This window comes from Mus musculus, chromosome 1 (genome assembly GCF_000001635.26).
Source record: "Mus musculus strain C57BL/6J chromosome 1, GRCm38.p6 C57BL/6J".
NCBI classification, from domain to species: Eukaryota; Metazoa; Chordata; class Mammalia; order Rodentia; family Muridae; genus Mus; species Mus musculus.
The window spans coordinates 121317537-121335059 of record NC_000067.6 but is presented as its reverse complement, the minus strand read 5'-3'; the positions used below and the strand labels follow the sequence as shown (position 1 = coordinate 121335059).

General features: G+C 42.8%; 1 protein-coding gene across 8 annotated transcripts in view; it reads left to right on the top strand.

The window, feature by feature from the left end:
- Window positions 1–2397: 2397 nt before the first annotated feature.
- Insig2 (insulin induced gene 2) overlaps window positions 2398–17523 on the top strand; it is a 28310-nt gene continuing 13184 nt past the window's right edge. Inside the window, exons 1-2 of one of the 8 annotated variants that reach the window (XM_006529891.4) lie at window positions 2398–2568; window positions 15155–15463. In XM_006529891.4, coding sequence (XP_006529954.1) covers window positions 15220–15463 — 244 coding nt within the window. In that variant the 5' untranslated portion in view covers window positions 2398–2568; window positions 15155–15219. Of the gene's footprint in view, window positions 2569–3058; window positions 7540–15087; window positions 15464–17523 lie in introns of those variants that run through there. The other 7 variants (NM_178082.3, XM_006529892.2, NM_001357251.1 and 4 more) reach the window with 7 other exon arrangements.

Sequence of the window (17523 nt, the reverse complement as noted above, 5' to 3'; positions counted from 1 at the left end):
AAGGTGATAGGCACAGATGTTTCTCAGTGTGCTGTGGTGGTCTGAATGAGAGTGGCTTCACAGGCTCACACATCTGAGCACTTATCCTCAGTTGGTGGCACTGTTTGAGATGGATAGAAGGTGTGGCCTTATTGGAGGAAGTGTTACACTGGGGGTGGGCTTTGAGGCTTCTAAAGACTCGTGTCATTCACAGTTAGCTCTTTCTGTCTCCTGCTTGTGGATCATGATGTGAGGTCTCAGTTGTTTCTGCTACCATACCTTTGCTCTGCCATCATGGCCATAAGCTTATGGCTTAGTTTGGGTTTTGTTGCTATGTAGAGACACAATGACCAAGGTAACTCTTAAAAAGAGAACATCTAATTGGGGCTGGCTTACAGTTCTAGAGGTTCAATCCATTATCATCATGGTGAGAAAAACAGCATCATGCAGGCAGGCATGGTACTGGGAGAGCCAAGAGTTCTACGTCTTCATCCAAAGGCAGCAGCAGGAGACTGGCTTCTGCAGGCAGCAAGGAGGAAGTTCTCTTTTCCACACTGAGCAGAGCTTGAGCACTAGGAGTCCTCAAAGCCCTTCTACATAGTGACACACTTCCTCCAACAAGGCCACACTTCCCACACCATGGAAAGTATCACTTCCCATGGGTCAAGCATAATAGTCAAACCACCAGAGCCCAGTTAAACACTTTTTTAAAATTGTCATGGTCCTGGTATTTTGTCATAGCAATAGCAAAGTACCTAAGATGGTAGCCTTTTGATAGGCAGAACTATATCCACAATGTTTGACAATTTCCCAAGCCAGTCGATATGATTTGCACAACATAATAGTCTTCATGCTCTGGATCATGGAGAACCAATTTGAACAAGATATTGCCACAGTGTTTTCTCTCAAATTGGTCTCTAGCCAGACCTGATGGCATTCGCCTGTACTTCCAGCACTCAGAGGGCTGAGGGAGGGAGATTGAAAGTTTCGGGCTAGCCTGGGTAACATAACAAGATATTCTTCTCAAAAGAACAAATGAACCAAATGAGCAAAAAGGTCTATAATCATCAATTTTTTTTCCTAAGGGAGTGTAAACTTCCGTGTGTTTTAAATAAAGACCAAATAATGGTTGGGTAGACTGAACAAACAAGGGTTTAATAGAGGTACCAGTAGAGATCACGCCACCACAAGGCAGTATATTAAAAACACCCTTTATTTAAAAATAATCTGGACAACACTTGGTACAACACTTATGTTGTACAGCATCATGAAAATGTCTTTTACATTAATATTAGTTTAAATATTTATATTGTGCTTGTGAGGTATAATGAAATGGTTTCTATTTGTTCATGGCCTTAAGCCTAAGAACTTTCTATCTAAATTTAAATTTAAATTTACTGTAGCTACAGTAGGCTTAAGTAATACTATGATCAAAATAAAATAGTTAAATAAAAACTATAAAATGAAGTCATGTGAAAACGCCAGAGGGCAGTGGTAGGACATTCCCACTATGCATCATGTGGCTTTCTTAAATATTTAGCCATCATTTTATCATTCACTAATACTGTGGTGTTCCCAGAGTCAGTATGGAAAGTGTTAAAACTCGTCATGGACAATCAAGTGTTGACTGTGGTCACTGCAGATGGCCAAGCTTATTGGCATATCCAATAAGGCAAGATCAGAAGTTTTTCCTTCTCTATCCCCAATATATTTTTCTTTAAAAATCATATGTAGCATGCACACTGTGCAATGTGTGTCTTCAACCACACCCTTATAGCCAGTGATTTCACAGCTCGATGTGTGTGTGTGTGTGTGTGTGTGTGTGTGTGTGTGTGTGTGTGTGTACTCGTGAGCAAGCCAGAAGATATCCTCAAATGTCACTCATTCTCAGGCGCTTTCCACATTGCTGGTTTTTAGACAGAGTCTCTGAGGTGAAGCTCTGTAATTCACCTAGGCTGACTGGCCAGAAAGCCCCAGCTCTCCACCCGTCTCCAACTTGCCAGTGTTGGGATTGTAAGCACATGCCACTACACTTAGCTTTTTACATGGCTTCTGAGGACAGAACTTGGGTCCTCATGCCTGTAAGTCAAATGCTGAACCAATGGAACCATCTTAGGCTCCTATTTTATGAATGTATTTGCTCACCTGAGTTATAGATTCGCATCTCCACTGCTCTGATAGGATTTCTCTATCTGAACATTCTAAGTCCTTTGAAGTTATTCGACCCCAACTCAACTCTCAACTCTTTAGCTAAATCAACAGTGTTCTTCCACTGCACTTCTCTGGCTCAGAACTTGGAAGCCACTTCCACTCAGAACTTTTCATCACTTTCACATCAGGGGACAGTTAGCTCTGCCAATTCTCTGACCCCTGCCATTGCCTCAATAAATGCTTGCACCATGTCCCAGCTGACACTTGCAATCCTGCTGTCCTACATCCCCTGCCATTGGTCACCTTCCACACCAATCTATATTAAAATGGGGCAGGTCTTATCTCAATGGGAGTTCTCTATTTGCTTATGTCTGTTTATGTGAGCTGGACTAGCTTGCTTTCCTGACATCTCTGCTTCCCTCAATGAATGTACTGAAGGTAAGTGCTCTGTCTCATTTATTTCTGTGTCTCAGTGAGTTTCTAACTGCTTACTGTATGCAATTGTTGACAAGGCTGTAGAGAGTGGCTAAGAACATAGGCATTGGAATTGAACAGATGTGTGTTGAGCTTCTGCCTCGTTTTCTATTTTATTGCCAAATGATGCTAGACTGTCTGTATTAGGGTTTCTTTAAGAGTGTATTAGGATTATACAAGAACTTTATTGAATGGGCCCAGGTCTGTCCTTCAGTGCAATTAAACTAGAATATGTACAGTATAGCTTAGGTCCTAGAAAGGTACCAAATATAGGACATGAATTAATGTAATTTCACAGGTGGTCCTAATCTACAGTCACGCTGAGAACTACTCAGGTGTCGAATTCAGAGGGGTTAGGATGCATGATGTAAGAGTGAATTCAAGGGCTGCAGAGATGGTTCAGTACAGTGCTGGCCACGGAAGAGTGAATGAATCAACCCTATGAAACCTGGGGATGGTAGCATGGACTTGTAATCCCAGTGCCGAGGAGGCAGAAACAGGAGGGTCCCTGAGGCTTGCTGGCCAGCCAGGAGAGCCAAGTTCACGAGCTTCAGGGTGAGTGAGAGACCTTGTCTCAAAAACTATGGTAGGGTGGGAATGAGAAAGACACCAAGTATCACTTCTTGGCACACACATGCACATACATGTACTAAACGTGTGCCTGTGTACACATGGGTGCCTCCCACCCCCCATACAAACCACAGTACCTGACACACAATACAGGGCCAATCATGATGCTAATATATAGCCTTCAGTTGTAGCTTTTTCCATCTTTGATTATTATCTTCCTCCCCTCTTCCCTCCACTCATCCTTGAGACTCAGTCTTTCTGCCAACTCTGGGAACACACTGAGTTTCCAGCTATTGTATCTTCAGAGTTATTCTTCAGCCTGCCCTCCGCAGATCCTTCACAGTTTTCAACTCTGACTTGAAATCACATTTAGTCTCCAAGTATCTCTGTTAATTCAAGGTACATCTTGTTAACACTTGTGGTTTGAATATGCAGTATCTCCCCCAGGCTCATGTGTTTGGACACTGTTTCCAGCTCCTGGTGGTAATTAGGTAGTGGAGCCCTGCTGCAGAAATGTGGTCACTGGGCTGAGCCTGGAGGCTTTGTAGTTAAGTCACATTTCCTGTCCATTCTCCAATGTGATCAGCAGACTCACGCGCCTATCCCCTTGACTTTCCCACCATGACAGACTGCAGTCTTTCTTATGACATGATCTAAAATAAACTGATTTACCCTCAAGTCATTTCTTGTCAGGTATTTAATCACAGCGATGAGAGAAATAACTAACATTGCTATTACATATCAATTTAACCATTTATTGTGGTTCTCTCACTAGACTGTAAGCGCAATTTGTCCATTTACTTTCTTCTTAAGGTCCAGTGCTTGATGTCTAGTAGCTGCTCAGGTTACAGTTGTAGAAGCGATGAATGAACTAAGAAATGATTCATCCAATAATCTTAAAGAGGCAAAATTTCCTTTTAGGCCCCTTAAGTTATGTATCTGTGTTAGTCTGTTTTGTTATGCTTGCTATAATAAACTATCTGGGACTGGGTCCTTTTTATGGAGATTTTTACTTAGCTCACAGTTTTGGAAGGTCAAAGTCTAAGACACTTGGCCAGGCTGGTTGAACCTGGGGAGGGCCTTTTACCTATGAGGCAACATGGTAGATAATATAGAGGAGACACGTGTAAGAGGGCAGGAGCTTGCCGAGAGGCAAGAGGCTTGCTCTTCTTATAACAACCTGCTCTCTAATAATGAATTCACTCATACCAGTCTTTAATCACCCCATTCATGAGTGGAGCCCAGATTGCATAATTGCTGTTTATTAGGCCCTGCCTATATCTTAAAGGTTCTACTACAGTGGTTGATATCCCCATACTAGGGCAGATTTCCATAAGCCTGGCATTAGAGAAGCTATGGCCAAACAAAAGCAGTATTTCACATTAAAACCTCCAGCTTTGGCGATACAGACACATGACCCCTGTGACCCCAGCACTTAGGAGGCAGAGGCTGAAGGATCTCTACAGGTTCAAGGCCAGCCTAGCCTGCATAGTGAATTTCAGGTCAGCCCCTGCTACACGGTGAGCTCTTGACTCAAATATGACCACAAACAAACAAACAAACACTACCATAAAAGAAAGATAAGATAGGTTTTAGAATTTGGGGTTCCAGTCATTGAATAGAAAAACCTGCCATGTTCTTTGGTTTTACTGTCTCGATGCTTTTTATTTGAGTAAGATTTCCAAGTGCCAGGTTCTCAGAACCTTAACTGAAGTATCCGCCCACATACAATAATTACCATTAAGGCTGAAGATGTCTGCTAGCTGCTCAGGTTGAAGTTGTAGAAGAGATAAATGAACTTGTAAATGATTCATTTTATAATCTCAAAGAAGCAAAAGTTCTTACTGTTTTTTTTGCTTTGTAGAAGTAAATGAAGCTTTTAGGGAAGTAAAAGCAGCCCAGTGACTTCTGTGGATGTTTGCTTATATTTAGCTGCAGTGTTTATTCTTTCTAATTTGCCCAATGGTCTCTCTCATTGAAAGAACAAACAAGAAGTATTATTGGGGCAGGGCAACAGCAGAACTATCAAATCACTGATATTTCTAGTGGTTAAAAGGACTTTAAAAATTAGCAGGTTCACTATTTTACTTCATATCTATAAAAAGAAAAACCTAGAAAAAAAGGACCAATTGGACCTGACTTCACATATGGAGTCAGTGCTGAGACACAACTGAACTTTCAAAAAGTCTTCACCAGCAGTCCAATGGCACAGAACCAACTTTAAAGTAAGCCAAAATAAATATGATCTCACCGCCCTCTTAAGTCATACCCTGACATCAGTTTGTTCTGGATTTTCATGTTGCTGTGAAAAACAAATGCTTGGCAAAAGGACTTGAGGGAGGATGGGTTTATTTTGGCTCCCATTAAGGAAGGACACAGGCCATCACCATAGCTAAGGCATGGAGGCGAGAGTGAGGTCACACTGACTGAAGAGACAGGAAAGAAACAGGAAACTGAGAGGAGTGTTGATGCTCAGTGAGCTTTCTCTTTTTTATTCAGCTCTTGACCCCATTGGGGCTGCTCACATCCATGTGCTTCTTCCTTCCTTCTTTCCTGAAATGTTTCTAGAAACATCCCTCAGACATACACCCAGAGGTATTCCCATAGCGATTCTCAATCCTGCCAAGTTGACAAAAATATCATATCATGGATAATATGGGTTATCCCATGTGTATTTTTATTTTTCCTTATAAAACTCTTCATCTGTGCAGCATAATTAGCCTAGGCTTTCAATTACTATGCATAAAAACCTGCAGGAATTAAATTTAAGATTAGCTAGACAAAAACCATTAGAAATACATGAAAAGCCATATTATTACATGCTGAGTCTTTTGGTCCAAGTTTAGTTTCTCTTATTTTTAAGAAATAAATGTGTTGATAAAATGATCAGAAACTGTTAAAGATGCATCTGATTGTTAGTTCAAAGTAAATGAAAACAAAGGCATTTAACCAAATGACATTCTCTTGCTAAATTATAGCAATTACTTTAGGCCCATAGTTCCTACAAAACTCTCCTTAAGACCAATGCAATCAGACCACAAGCATAATATATTTTTGGCTAAGCTCCCCAAAAGATGATATAGTGAACAGCCCAGAGGTGGTAATCAAGCCACTTATTAGCCTTTAAAAACACTCTGTAGAGGAATGTAGTGGTGGGCAGGAAAAATGATCAAAACGTATTGTATATGTATGAAATTTTTCTTTAAAAAAAAAAAAAAAGAGTCCTTAAGGACTTCATACAATGCATTTTTATATTTACTCCCCACTTCCCTGACACATCTCCCGGATTCGCACTCCACTTCCCCACTCGAACTTCAAGTCCTTAAAATCTTCAAGGAATAAAGAAAACAAAACTTCTCTGTACCATTTTCCATCCAAAACAACAGCTCATCTGCACCATCTCCAACGTGCACACTATCCATTCTCTTAATTATGGTTTCCAGTTCTAAAAGGAAGGTCTTAGCTGGGCGTGGTGGCGCACACTTCTGATCCTAGCACTGAGGAAGCAGAGACAAGTAGCTCTCGAGGTCTGCCTGGTCTACCTGGGTAGCTTCAGACCGGCTAAGGCTACATACACTGTGTGACCCTGTCTCAAGAAGGAAGCGCTTTAAGTCAAATTTTGACAGTAACAGAGGTGATAAGGTTTTGTGTTGCTTGGTCTTTGACCCAAGTCTCTCGAGAGCTGATGCAAAGAGCTGCCTTTAATCCGTATTCAGAAAGGATACTGAGGCACACTCCAAGGCGGGAAGAAGTTGCAGGCGACAACCGTGGAGCCTGTCACCCGGCTGGCAACTGCGGCCCACGCAGAGGGTGGAGTCTCGGGCTGCGCGTGCGTGCGCGCACGAGTCCCTCACTCCGCCCACAGAGTCCAGATGCCCATCCAGAACCTCTGACTCCCGAGGGCACCAACAACAGCTGATTTCGCAGCCTCTCCTCCTCCCAGACAGGGTCCCCACCTCCTTCCAGCCCGGAGTGCCCGGCACACCGGAAGTCCTTTTGCCCCGTCTCCGCAGAGCGGAGGCAGTGCGCGCAGAGGCAACCGGAAGCTCCTCTGCCCCTACCGTCAGCGTGAAGCCGCCGGGCGGCGCAGGCGCAGTGCGGCTCAGGCGGAGCTGTGGGAGGGGAGTAGGTCGGGGGCCGGTCCCTGAAGATGGCGGAGGCGGGGGTGAACTGGGGGTCTCCGGGCAGAGCTCAGGTGAGCTTATTTGGCCGGGGACGGCTCGAGGACGGCGGTGGCTTTTGGGAAGAGGAGCTGTTTATGTTTTAACGTCGCAGGCTGGCAACACTCCTAGCTGGTGTTGGGGGATCCAGGACCCGCAGGTGGGGCCTGCTGGGGCGAGGGGTCCCCGGCTTACCTGGAGAGAGGTCAGCGAGATCTAGGGAAAAACCAGCGGGCTCATAGAGGGACAGGCTTTGGGGGATGCCGAGGTCCCTGGACAGTGGAAGACTGTCAGAGTGGAAGAAGGCTGGAGGACAGCGGAAAGGGCGACCCTGGAGGTCTGTTTGGGGACAGAGATGGGCCAGCTGTCTAGTGTACACCTGCCCGGACTCGGTGCCTTGTAGTCTGGGAGGAAGACTCAGGCTTGTATGGGAGATGGATGGAAATTAGGTACATAACCGTAGGAAGTTTAGAATCTACCGAAATAAGAGGACTCCTGAGTTGAAGAGTAGGGATTGTGAATCGGAAGTGAATACCTTTTAGGTATGTATCAGTGGGTGCTGCCAAGCAGTTGTTGCCAGGGCCTAGAAGTCGGTTGGTGATAGTAAGTGGGGCTTTAGCGTCGTTCTTTGGGGATGAGCCGGCTGGTAAAGGAAAACAGTGCTTTGCTGAGGATGGCGTTTAGGGACACGAAAGGAGTTAAAACTTAAGTGAAAAGTTGTTCACGGGTAGTGTGAACTATGTCGTTGGGTGAAATAGATACCCCGAAGTGTTTACTGTTTTGTAGGATTGATGAGGAAATTCTTGGAGAAAGAGCAAATTGAGTTGACTGTTGGGACACTTATGTTGGCTGGTTTCAGTGACCACAGCAATGAAAGACAGTCTCCAGTTCTGGATTAAAACAAAACAAAACAAAACAAAACAAAAAAAAAAAACCAAGGCTTCCATGCGGGGCTTCCTCTCTGCCCCCCCTTCCCCCCTAGCTTTGGGGTTTGGCCCAGACAGTGAACTACTGAATGAAAATGAATAAAGGGGTGTCCCCTGTTAATTAATGACCTGCGGGGGAAAAACAATGACTGATGTTTTCTTCCTCCATCGTTTTTTCTGGATTTGTAACCGCTGATATTACTTGTTTTCATAGTATTCAGCTCGCATCTATTATGAAATGACCAATCTATGAGTCGTTTTGTATTCGGGGAAATTTGATGCTTTAAAAACGGATAATTGTGTTTTAGATAGAGATACTGAAAAGGAAAAGATAAAGGACAGTTCAGTAAAAACACTGTTTTTATTGTGTGTAGAAAATTATCACCAAGCAGTAGATAACATTTTTTAAGGACTAAGCTTTCTGTGCTTTCTGTTTAAAGCAGTGCGCTGTGTGACTGCTGCTTGCTTAATGGTTTCTGTGTTTGGGTTTTAATGTGGGGAGAGAAGAGCAACGGCACTTTTTCTTCCTAGAGCTTCTAACGCACCTTTTGAGAGTCATATCTGTATGCTTTTATTTAAGGAGGGTTAAAGCATGTCATGGAATTGCGGTTTTGTCCTGCTGATGCGTATTCTGTTTTGTGAACGCCGTTCTAATGAGCACAGCATGTGTTAAAAAAAGGGTGGTGGTGGTAGTAATTTAACATTTTTATTTGTTAATGTATCTAACCCAGTCTCAGAAGAGAGATTCATCTGAGAATGCAAACTTACCAATGTGACACTAGTTATTGAAAAATGAATAATCCTGTTTGCTTGCAACTAAATGGTTAAGTTACTTGATTTACCAGGTGTGGTGGTGCGTGATGGATATACTAGTGCTTGGGAAGTAGAGGCAGGAGAATCATATCATAAGTTCACCGTCATTCTTGATTATATATTGAGTTTGAGGTCAACGACCTAGACAAAAAACAAACAAACAAAAAACCCAAAAAACAGAAGAAGCCTAAATTCCAGCTAGGTCTTAAGTTCCTATATTTCACTTCTATACTTTCTCAAATGCTTCTTACCTGAGAGCATGATCTTGATGGTGAACATAAACTTTGATTTGCTTGTGCTCTAGAATTACTTAGGCCTCTCGTCTATCTAAAAGCAATGCTATGAATCCATTATCACTATTAAGTCACATGGGTAGTATTTTTTCAGCTTTGATAATTTGTCACTGATCTAGTAGCTAAACTATGCAAACTGTTTTTCTGTGTTCATTCATGCACTTTATGGAAACTGTAGATCAGGGCTCAAGGTAGAATACTTACTGCATGTCCTCTTGTCAAGTGTTCTCTTAAATTGTAGAAAGCATTGTTTTGGAGTTAGTAGTTCATGAGGACATTAAAAATAGTTTCCTGCAGGGCGGTGATGGTGCACGCCTTTAATCCCAGCACTTGGGAGGCAGAGACAGGCAGATTTCTGACTTCGAGGCCAGCCTGGTCTACAAAGTGAGTTCCAGGACAGTCAGGGATATACAGAGAAACCCTGACTCGAAAAAACCAAAAAAAAAAAAAAAAAAAAAAAAAAAAGTTTCCTATGTGTTACCTAAGATGCTTGTGTGGTGTTTGTGCAGAGAGGTGGAAGGAACTCTGTTTATGGAGACAAAGTGGTTAGCCCAGACATGGCTGCCTGTTAGGTTGACTGGCCATCTTGGAAAGTTAAGCCAGGTTTGGAGGCTCAAGTCTAATCCCCACACTCTGGAGAACAAGGAAGGAGAATCAAGAGATTTGAGGCCAGCCTTGACTACATAAGTGAAATCCTGTTTCAAACAGGAAAAGAAAAGGACATATTAGCCTATCTGATTTCGTACAATGGGAATTAAAAACACTGGCCTATTTATTACCATTGACTCATTAGGAGCCATTGAGGTATTAGCTTAAAAATATATATATACTTTTTATGATCTAAGTTTTTCAATAAGATTAAAAATTTTGGAGAACCTAATTTCATTTTTATATAAGAATAATACTTAAAATATAGGTATATTTGTTTCAAAAAAGTGTTAATAGCTTAAGAATCTTTAAAGTAAATTATGCTGTATTTGTTCCCAGAGCCTTTAACATACCCCACACACCTAGCTAATGCTGAGATTATAAGTGTGCTTTTAAATTTTTATTTAAAAATTTTTAATTTGCTATGACTGGTCATCAGTGGTGGTGGAGGGGGAAGGGGCTGAGGTGGGGGGCTTGCATGAGACAGCACACATGTGGAAACAAGAGGACAACTTTGAGAAGTTAAATCTTTCCATCTTGGGATTTGATTCAGGCTATCAGGCTTGTATCACAAGCTCCTTTACCCTCTGAGCCATCTCCCCAGCCCATAAAACATAGTTTTCTTTGAAAAGAAACTTCACTGTTGTCTAGGAGGTAATGAATACTTCCCTGGAACTTCCTATGTGTTTGACCAACCAGATTATTGTACGTGTTTACACGTTAAGAGGACCCAGAAATTACTTCTCCCAGCCCAGATCTAGTTTTCTGTTTTGTTTTGAGTCAGTGTCTCATATATCCTTGGCTAGCTTTGAACTTACTGTGTAGCTAAAGACAGCCTTGAATTCCAGATCTTCCTATTTCCACCTCCCACGTGCTGGGATTATATCTCTGTTCCACTGTAGTAGTTCTTTCCTGATCTTGTTAATTCATCTGCAGACTGTGTGTGTGACGCTATTAAAGTGACTGAGAGAACTGTTAGGTTGATTGGGCCGGCCTGCATCCGTCCATCCCTCTCTCCCTTTCTCCCTCTCTCCCTCCCTCCTTTCCTCCCTCCCTCCTTTCCTCCCTTCCTCCTCCTCTTCTTCTTCCTCCTCCTCTACATTTTCCTCCTCTCCTCCACATTCTCCTCCTCCTCCTCTTTGTTTTGTTTTCTGACAGGGTCTCAGTAGCCCAGGCTGGTTTGAAATGTACTCTGTAGCCCAATCTGACATAGCGGTTGGGGTGCTTCTCCTCAGCAGATTTGGGTCACCACACTTCATCTGATGATGGCTCATTGTTGACTTTGGATACTGGAGACTTTTGAGTACGTGTATGAACTCTGAAAAAAATGCACACATACACATTTTTGTTTTTCCTTTGCGTGAAGCTCAAATACAGCCCGGAATAGATGGTCTCCTGGCTCCCTTCCAGTCCTAAAATTTTAGGACATTGATGTGAAGTTTTGTAGCCTTTATTTTTGTCCCTGGTAATTATATATCATTGTGCTATGATATAACCACACTTAGTCTTTTGGTTCTGCTTCAAATAAACATGAAACAAATGCTGTGTTATTTTTAAAGTAAACTTGTGGGGGAGAAGTGGGAAACTGAAGAAGGGCTGCCAGGAAAGGTCGAATAAACAGCAGTGGGAGAAAACACAAATAAACAGCCCAAAATGTCTGCAGTAGACCAGCAGAGTGAGAAGAGAAGTCTCCAGCAGTCAGCAGCTCCATTGGAGGGCAGAACTCCCCCAGGGCATTTGGAAAGACTGTGGCTACAATTTTGGGCATCACAAGTGGGGGAGGTCTGCACTTAGTGGGCAGGAGGCAGGGAAACAATGTCATGCTCAGAAGAGTTTCCACCAGCAAGGCATCCTCTGACCTGAGTGCCAAGGCTTCTCTGACAGGTTCTCACCAGTTATGTCAGGAGGTAGGTAAGACCAGCTAGTTAAAGTTATTTATCCTTCTAAAAATACTATTGAACTAAAAGTATATCTTGCTGTTGATCCTGCTTTGGAAAAATTCACATCCAGAGCAAGTGATTTCTTGACTCTTACTCATGCTCTGTGGAGGGGTAGGGTGGCTGTGCCTATATAGAGTAAAGGAAGCAGAGTTTGCTGTTGGTCTCATGCAGTATGTAAGGGAGCCATGTGAGGTATTTTGTTTGTTTGCTTGTTGTTATTTTATACTTTAAAGCTTTTTTTTCACACTGATGTAGTATATTTATATTTTTATTCCACAGGGCTGGGAAATGGGTCAGTGAGTAAAAATCAAACCCTGGGTTTGGTTCTCAGCACTACACAAACCTGATTTGGTAGCACATATAATCTCAGCTCTAGGAGTAGGGAGTCCGTTTAGAATGGGTGGTGGAGATGGGAGGATCTAAAGTTTAAGACCAACCTTGACCAGCTTGTGAAACCCTGTCTTAAAAAAGAAAAACCTGTTGTTTAAGTGTTCATTAAGTGGTATTGAAAATTATGGGTTTTCATATTTCATAATAGCTATTTCTTTAAAAGTTTCTTACTACATCTATTTATTCTGTGTATCTGTGTGTCTATGTGTGTATTTGCACTTGTAGGCATGCACATGCCACAATATGTGTGTATAGCCCACAGGACAATGTGCAGGAGCTGATTCTTTGCATGTACCGTATGGGTCCTGGGACTCTAACTCAAGTCAGCCTTGGTGGCAAGCCCCTTTATCTACTGAGCTGTCTTGATGGGCCCATATGGCTATGGACCATATATAAGCACTGTTCTGAAATTTAGACATTGAGTTTTGTTCTAAAATTTTCACTTAAGGTAGTTTGAAAAGTACACACTTAAAAGGCATGATTAAATGACTACGTTCCAGATTTGCCTTTCTAAGGACTGCTGAGCCAGAGTTTGATCCTAGAAGAATGAACCTGGCTTAAGCTATGTGGAGCAACTACTCCTGTGGGCTAAGCAGGAAGCTTGCTTCATGGAGAGATACAATAGAGATCTAATGGTGAATAAGACAGACATAAAAAGTTTATATCCTATAAAGCAGCTCTACAGATAATTACAAGCTGGCTATTAGAGGTTCTGTCTGTGTGAGATGGCTCAGCGGGGAAAGCTAAATATGAAAACCCGAGTTTGAGCCCCCAGGACCCACAATGGTGGAAGGCGAGAACTGACTTCCATTAGTTGTTCTCTGACCACCACACGTGCACTGCGGCAAGCTGGCCCTCGCATATACATATAAAATGAACTTCATTCAAGTAAAATGTTTGAGAATTCACAAGCCATGTCCCTTAGTTACTGACTTACAGAGATGCCCAGGATGCTGTGAAGCAGCTGTGTAGATGTAGTGTTGTTGAGTAAGACAAAACTAAATGACAGAAGAGACGCCTACTTGATGTTTTCACATTTCAAACCTGTTAGTCTGCATTGGGAACAAGGACCTGGCATTTTGAGAAGCTTACCATCATGATGAGAGCAAGGGATTTGGTTCAAGCCATGCCTCTTGCTAGGTGCATAGACGTGACCTTTGCTTGTTTCACTTGTAATACACTTAGCTCTCAGGTCATTGCTGTTATTATTAGTGTCATTATTTCAGTTTTTGAGACAGTATCATTGTACAGCCCAGGCTGGTCTTGAATTCAGCACCTTCCTGCTTAGCCCTACAAAGTGCTGGGATTACAGATATGCACTGCCACACCATCCTCTTAGTGATATTTTGAGGGTTAAATGAGTTGCCCATGTCAAGTGCTTGGATTATTACATGCAAAGGCTTGTTACTTATTTTTAACACACACCAAGGATTGCCGCACTAGCTGGTTAATTTGTATTACTGCAAGGAAGTACTGAAAGCAGGCTAACTTTGTAAAGAAAACAAGTTTCCTTTATTTAGCACTCTGGAGAGTCGAGAGTGTCACTAGTCAGCATCATCAGTGCTCTGCTGAGGACCTCAGTGGATGGCATGAGTGTGCTTGAGAGGGTCAGATTGCATTACCAGATAGGGAACAAAAGGGTCTGCGATCCCACAGTCTCTTCCCTCCCAGGACATTGCCCCCAACTAGCCTAAGAAATTCTGTTGGTGTATGTGTCTGTTGCCTCCCTTTTGAAAGATGTTTTATAGCCCAGGTTGGCCTCCAGCTTTCTGTGTAGTTGAGGGTGACCTTAAATTCTTGATCATTGTTATAAGCATGTACCAAACCCCCACATAACCCCACCTTCACCTCTTCCCAATCTCATCTCCCAACAAAAGTGAGCCCTAAACTGACAACACAGCAGTCTCTTGGGGAGATCCTAGCTGGAGCCCAGCAGTCGGCTTAGTTAGAGGAGTGACTGAACCCCCAGGCTGCTCCTTAAAGGTCACTGGGTTGTGCTGCATTCTCTAGGTGCTTTTCTTCTGCTTCCCCTACTGGCACAGCAACATAGTGCATGCCAGAGGTAGACAGTGAGATCCGTCTTAGTCCTCCAATGTGGTTTTATGACAGAGCTAGACCAGCCAGAGAGCCTGAAGGATCCTCCTGTCCCTCCCTCTCCACCCCCGGCATCCCAGATGCTTGTCAGCACACCTGGATTTTTTATGTAAGGGCTTAGTTCAGATCCAGGTCCACGGACCTGTGCTGTAAGCACGTTATCACTGAGCTTTCATCGCAGACCCTATTGTTGACAACCCTCTCTTTTTAAAGATTTATTTGTGTGTGTTTTATATTTCTGATTGTTTTGCCTCCATATTTGTATGTGTATCACATGCATGCCTGGTGTCCACAGAGCCCAGAGCATGGCATCACTCCCCTAGAACTGGAGCTAGAGGCACGTGTGAGCTGTCATGTGGGGGCTGGGAACCTAGGTCCTCTGCATGACCTCTTACTGCTGAGCCACCTCTCTAGCTCTAGATGAGGTCTCTTAAGTCACTTGTATCCTAGTAGATACACGTGTAACATTGTTTTTTACAACATGCATATAAAGACTTCTTTAAAGGATTTTCTAAATTGAGTAAATAATTTAAATAAATTAGTGAACACATTTATTGTTTCATTGCTTCTGCTTAACTAGTACTGAAGTGTGAAAACGTGTGCAGTCCTGTATCAGACCCAGGCTGATTCTTATTTTTATCTCTTGTAGGATTTCTGGTAGGTCCCACGTTCAGACAAGATGTACCATTGAAACATTGGTCTGCTTCACTTCACAGTTCACCTTTTCCACTGGGAAGCCACATTTTGTTTTACGGCTTAGGCCTACTGAACTTATGAAACCATGGCGGAAGGAGAGACGGAGTCACCTCGGCCTAAAAAGTGTGGCCCATACATTTCCTCTGTCACCAGCCAGAGTGTGAACGTGGTGATCCGCGGGGTGGTACTCTTCTTCATTGGAGTGTTCCTGGCATTAGTGTTGAACTTGCTTCAGATTCAGAGAAACGTGACACTTTTTCCACCAGATGTGATCACGAGCATCTTTTCATCTGCCTGGTGGGTACCACCATGCTGCGGCACAGCCTCAGGTATGTGCAAGGCAGTTCTGTGTCGCTTACACATGAATGAGGTATTGCTTAAGTAACAGTGTGTGTGTGTGTGTGTGTGTGTGTGTGTGTATGTGTGTGTGTGCGCGCGCGCGCGCACATGCGTGACTGCACATGTGGGTGGGTGTGCATGAACATATGTATGTCTGCACATTGAGGCCAGTGTTGGTCGTCTTCCTCAATTATTCTCTAAATTGTTTTTTGAGACAATCTCTCAGTAAACCTGGGTAGACTGACTGAGTAGACTAGCTGGCTATTGAGCTCCAGGGACTGCCTGTCTTCACCTCCCCAGCACTGGGGTTACAGGTGTGTGTCACCGTAGTGACTCTATAATAGATGCTAAGGATCTGGCTTGAGGTCTTCATGCTTTTGAGGGAAGCACTTCACCCCCCTCACTGAGGATATAAAATTAAATAGAGTGCAGTGGACCTCTCTGAGTGAAGTTTGATGTTCTTGGCGTGTGCATGCAGTCACATAGCGTGCCCCGCTCCCCCACGGTGGCATTTCTGTCATACGCAGGCACTAACCTCATTCCTTTGTATCCCAGCTTCAGGCTGCAGTGGCTGTGCTTTCTGTCCCCCAGGCTTATCTCTGCCTGCTCTGTTGTCCTTGGAGTCAACCAGTAGGTACTCTCGGTGCCTGATTCCCGAACCTTTACAACTGAGCCATAAAACCAGTTCTCTTAGAGGTGAAGCATTTAACATCTCTAAGTTATTTTGATAATATTCACTGCTGTTTAACATTTTTATATAAGCAAACACAAACTTAATAAGTAGAATAATTTTATTCAAGTTGAAAATTTGATGTTGTATTTTTAGATTTTTGTGTATGCTTTTATCCTTGCTGCCTGGTTTTTAAATGTAGCAGAAGAATAGTAAATACTGGAAGACATCAATGAGGTAGACTGTCTTTGGTTAAAATCCTAATGTCTTCCTAGAATGACTTTGACCATTCTCAGGAATGGTTAAGTGAAACATGTCCTGATGTTCAAATGATGGTGAGCTTCTATAATGGACAGCTCTTTAGTTGTATCTAATGTCAAGGTCAGTGGGTCAACCGTGCTTTATATAACAAGTAATAGAAGGTAGTCATAGCCATGTGGGAGAAGATGATTGTAATTCTGACTGTGTATGCTTAGTGTACATGAGTGCTTTATGACACAACATGGGTACTTTTGTCCTACATCCTAGAGCTAGAGGTTGCAGGCATGTCTGTCCAAAGCTGAGGTTGACTTGTGGGATATCTTCAAGTAATTTTGTGAAACCTGCTGAACAATGATGTAACCCTGCCACATGGACAGATGGATATTCTTGCAGTCAGGAAGGGAAGTCATCACTGCCTGGTTTCCCCAGGGTTATCCTCCAAGAAGTGGTCCAGATAGACAATAGACCTTGTAGCTTATTCTTTGCTCTATCTGCAAAACTACCTGTATTTTCCTTTACTTAAACTCAGAAGACAATACATTCCCAGTAGCTGCTAGTTCTTTCTCCCTCTCCAAGATGTAGCTTAGTCTGTATCCCCCTGACTTAAGTTTCTTAGACCTATCAGCTATCCACACCAGGGTCTCCAGGTTCATCACTTTACTGTAAAGGAACAGGAGTCACCTGTCCCTAGGGTGGTCCTAGGAAGCCAGTGGCTTCTTGAGGCATTGCTGAGGAAGTCTCACAAGTTTCTTTGGATTATTCTCCCTTTTTCTTCTCTTCCTCCTTTTTTCTTTTTCTAGGAGAATATTTTGGGGGGGATTTCTGTATTTTTTTAATTAAAATATGTTCGGTTTTCCCCTTCTCTATCCTTGCCTTACTCTCTCAGTTTCATGACCCCTGTTTTTTTTTAGATTATTTCTCTCTCTCTCTCTCTCTCTCTCTCTCTCTCTAAATATAGAAACACAACCTGTTTTGTCCACATGTATTTGTATATGTATATATTTCAAGTAAACACAAGATTTGTATTAACTGTTTGAGAATTTCATATGAAATTAACTGAGAATTTTGTTGTTTGTTTGTTAATTGTTTGTTTGTTTGTTTTGAGATAGGGTCCCACTG